The sequence below is a fragment of the Homarus americanus genome, unplaced genomic scaffold (assembly GCF_018991925.1).
Source record: "Homarus americanus isolate GMGI-L3 unplaced genomic scaffold, GMGI_Hamer_2.0 scaffold14467, whole genome shotgun sequence".
Taxonomy (NCBI): domain Eukaryota; kingdom Metazoa; phylum Arthropoda; class Malacostraca; order Decapoda; family Nephropidae; genus Homarus; species Homarus americanus.
In genome coordinates this window covers 5,535,046-5,539,889 of record NW_024733734.1, presented here as the reverse complement: position 1 = coordinate 5,539,889, position 4,844 = coordinate 5,535,046, and the positions used below count along the sequence as shown (strand labels likewise).

General features: G+C 47.4%; 1 protein-coding gene across 1 annotated transcript in view; it reads right to left on the bottom strand.

Annotated features, from left to right (window-relative positions):
* Window positions 1-362: 362 nt before the first annotated feature.
* Window positions 363-4,844, bottom strand: part of LOC121869885 (collagen alpha-1(I) chain-like) — a 29,213-nt gene continuing 24,731 nt past the window's right edge. The window contains exon 4 of the mRNA XM_042371450.1: window positions 363-473. Coding sequence (XP_042227384.1) covers window positions 363-473 — 111 coding nt within the window. The remainder of the gene's footprint in view (window positions 474-4,844) is intronic.

The following is a 4,844-nucleotide window of genomic DNA, read 5'->3' as shown; positions in this document are numbered from 1 at the left end:
TGGTCCTGGGCTTGTCAAATATTTGTTGAGTATGTCAACTGAGGCCTGAATTTCAGTCATGATAGTAGAAACATTGGTTTGTCTGTGTTCAAACTGCTCTGAAAGGCGCCCAAGGCAATGCAAGATATCCAGGAGGAGGTGGATGTACTTTATTACATCAGCAGTGGTTAGAAGCATTAGATAGTTCTTAGCTTTTCTGGATGAATCCTTGTGGTATGCAGGGTCATTAGGGTTCTGTATCTGCTGCATGTGAACTGCAATAGCCTTGTAAGTCTTGTAAATGTTCTAAAGCCTGCAGCATATGAGGGAACCACCTTGTACCACCCACACGTGTTGGGACCAAAAATGGTAGCTGACATATTTCATGAGCCCGCTTCAACATGCTCCTGTTGAGACAACTTTTCATAGAATTGGTCTATTCCTAGCAGCAGTAGGTCAACTTTCTTGGCAAGTGGTACACCCTTCACTGCATCCTAAGCCAGTTCAAAGTTATGTGCAGTGCAGTGAATACCTTCCAACTCTGGCCACTCTAAATCACTTCTCAACCAAGCTACCAAGCCTTTTTTTGCAACCTGTCATAACACTGGCCCCCTTCTGTACCAATACCAACAAGCTTCTTCCTCCAAGTGTCACCTTAATATGAATCTAATGTACAGTACTGTTGATTGTTCATATTGATGCTGCTGCTCTAACTTTCTCCACCCCACCCCGTTTTTTTTTTTTGCCTGTTGGTGGATTAACATTCTTCCACATATCAAACAATCCCCTTTGGCAACTCATTATTATTAATAATAATGTCTGTGTTAGTTAGACATCACGTCAATACTGTAGTGAGTTATTTGTTGTACTGTACTAAGATCGCTGACTCCCTGGGAGCAGCAGGGCGCAACGACCAAGTACACGGGTTCACGCGCACAACATATGTTTGCTCTTGCAATGCTTTTTATAAACTGGGCACTAAGCACTTCCTTGTGGTAAAGCAGACTGTCAAAAATATAAATTTTTGCTCAAAACTACTGGATAGCTTCTAGACACTGCGAGTCTGACATGCTATTCGCCTGCTGGGTGATTAAAAACCTATAAAATTTCTAAGATCTACTCACCCATCTGATATTTTGGTTGCCTCGGGCTGCCAGATGTATGTGAATTTCTACCCCTGGTATTTATTATTTTAAGAACACAATGGCTACAGGAGGAAAGTCCACACTAAAAGTTTTTTCCTAAATACTGTACAGTACTCCCTGGTAAAATAGGGGTGCGTCTTGTATGGCTGTGCATCTTGTATGCCATAAAATACGGTACTTGGTTAACCTGTCTGAGCATGAAGATATACAATACAGTATACTCGGTAAACACTTGTTACCTAGCAAGTTGTTAGAACCTGTGCTGTTTGATAACATTGTCAAAGAAACAACTTTCTTCACAGTTGCTGACCTTCTTCAGTTGGGTGAGGAGTTCAAGACTGAATAACAGGCAAAATATTGAATATTCATGATCCTGAGTACACCATCAACAGTAATAAAAGCTGTCAGGAAACACACTATAAATGAGCAAAGGTGTATCCCTTCAATATTAGATTACATAACATTTTAAAATGTGGAGTGAGAAAGCAGAAAGGTGTGGGTGATTAGAGAGATGAAATGGAAAGGAGTGGTAACATGGACTGGTGTTGGCAAGCGCTCCTCAACAGCTGATATTAACTCGCTACCACACTGTCACACAAGACCCTAACCCTGGATGCTTGTTGTCTGAATTCCCTTTTTTTGTGTGTAAGAGAGAGAGACTCCATCACCACCCACGCACCCTCCAACACCACCCACACACACACTCCAACACCACCCACACACACACTCCAACACCACACACACACACCCTCCAACATCACCGATACACACACACCCTCCAACATCACCGATACACACACACCCTCCAACATCACCCACACACACCCTCCAACACCACCAACACACACCCAACACCACCCACACACCCTCCAACACCACCCAAACACACCCCTCCAACACCACCAACACACACCCCTCCAACACCACCAACACACACCCAACACCACCCACACACCCTCCAACACCACCCACACAAACCCTCCAACATCACCCACACACACACCCTCCAACATCACCCACACACACCAACATCACCCACACACACACACACCCTCCAACATCACCCACACACACACCCTCCAACATCACCCACACACACACCCTCCAACACCACCTACACACCCAACCACCCACACACCCTCCAAACACCACCCACAGACACCCCCCAACACCACCCACACACACACCCTCCAACACCACACACACACACCCCCCAACACCACCCACACACACCCTCCAACACCACCCACACACACCCTCCAACACCACCCACACACACCCTCCAACAACACCCACACACACCCTCCAACACACCCACACACACACGCCCAACACCACCCACACACACCCTCCAACACCACCCACACACACCCTCCAACACCACCCATACACACCCTCCAACACCACCCACACAACCCGACACCACCACACCCCGGCACCACCCACACACACCCTCCAACACCCACACACACCCTCCCACACCACCCACACACACACACACACCCTCCAACACCACCCACACACACCCTCCAACACCACACACACACCATCCAACACCACCCACACACACCCTCCAACACTACCCACACACACCCTCCAACACCACACACACACCATCCAACACCACCCACACACACACCCTCCAACACCACCCACACACACACCCAACACCACCCACACACCCCGACACCACCAACACACACACCCGACACCACCCACACCCTCCAACACCACCCACACACACCCACACCACCCACACACACACACCCTCCAACACCACCCACACACACCCTCCAACACCACACACACCCTCCAACACCACCCACACACACCCTCCAACACCACCCACACACACCCTCCAACACCACCCACACACACCCTCCAACACCACCCACACACACACCCTCCAACACCACCCACACACACCCTCCAACACCACCCACACACACCCTCCAACACCACCCACACACACCCTCCAACACCACCCACACACAGCCTTCAACACCACCCACACACACCTCCAACACCACCCACACACCCAACACCACCCACACACACCCTCCAACACCACCCACACACACCCTCCAACACCACCCACACACACCCTCCAACACCACCCACACACACCCTCCAACACCACCCACACACACCCTCCAACACCACCCACACACACACCCTCCAACACCACCCACACACACCCTCCAACACCACCCACACACACACCTCCAACACCACCCACACACCCCACACACACCTTCCAACACCACCCACACACACCCTCCAACACCATCCACACACACACCCTCCAACACCATCCACACACACACCCTCCAACACCATCCACACACACACCCTCCAACACCCCCAACACACACACCCTCCAACACCACCCACACACACACCCTCCAACACCATCCACACACACACCCTCCAACACCACCCACACACACCCCAACACCCCCAACACACACACACACACACACCATGTGAGACATTGAGACACAGTGCCTTGCCACATTGCCAGCATTTATTATTTGCCTGTTCCCATGTATTCATTATTATACAGTATATTCTTGTATGATCAGCTTCTTATGGTGTATGTTTTACCATTGATAATATAAAATATTAAATACGATAGAACTAATATATAATTACTGTAGTAATTTGACATCAAAATTAAAAGGCAATTGAATTAGAAGGTAATATTTTCCCCTCAAGTTTCCACTTATTTTTATTGATTCATTACAGTATTGATACATTATAAAAATAATTATTGTACTGTACACAGAAGGGTACAGGTATTTATAAGCACAAATTATTACAGAGGCAGGAGTGGGAGACGAACCTTTTGGGGGTGAGTTGTCAGTCCCCCCCCTCCAGGGTCTCTCCCCCTCCTCACACCACCATCTTCTTACTCCATACTGAATTTTAAAATGTTATGTGATGTAATGTTGACGGGATACAGTACAGGTATTAAATAAAAGAAAAGATGATATATAATTTGTATAATGAACATCTGTGGTAAAATGAACAAAATAGAACAACTCCTTCTGGTGGTAGCGGTTTCGTCAAAAATTACTGACTATTGAATTATAGGAATATAATGTGAATCATATTAAGATACTGTACAAAACTAAATTTGGGTGCATAGTCAGGAAGAGATGGCAGGTGGTTGAGGAAGGAGGGAGGTCAAGTTACCTCTTGGCCCTCGGCCGTCAGCCTGCTATCCCATAATGACGACAGTATGCAATTCACCATATTGTAATTCTCATATTAATTAACTTCATAAGGTGTTTGGTTAATAAAACATTATCGAAAATATAATTAATTTCGCCCCCAAAATCTCACACTTAGTCCCAGATGAGCTACTGCACTGTAGTATATTATCAGTCTCTTGTTAACAGAGGTAACAGCTGATGTTTCCACTGACACCGGCCTCCGCAATACTGTAAAGTTGTCAACACTCGCCCGACACCTCTCTCCCAACTACAGTAGAGTTGCCAACATTCGCCCAACACCTCTCTCCCCAATACAGTAAAGCTACACACTTCCCCAATACATTAAAGTTGCCAACACTCGCCCGACACCACTCTACCCAATACGGTAAAGTTGCCAACACTGCCCCTACACCGCTCTCCCCAATACAGTAGAGTTGCCAACACTCGCCATCTCACACGCTGTTGTTGTCACCCTTCATATAAGTAACCCTCACTTACGCCG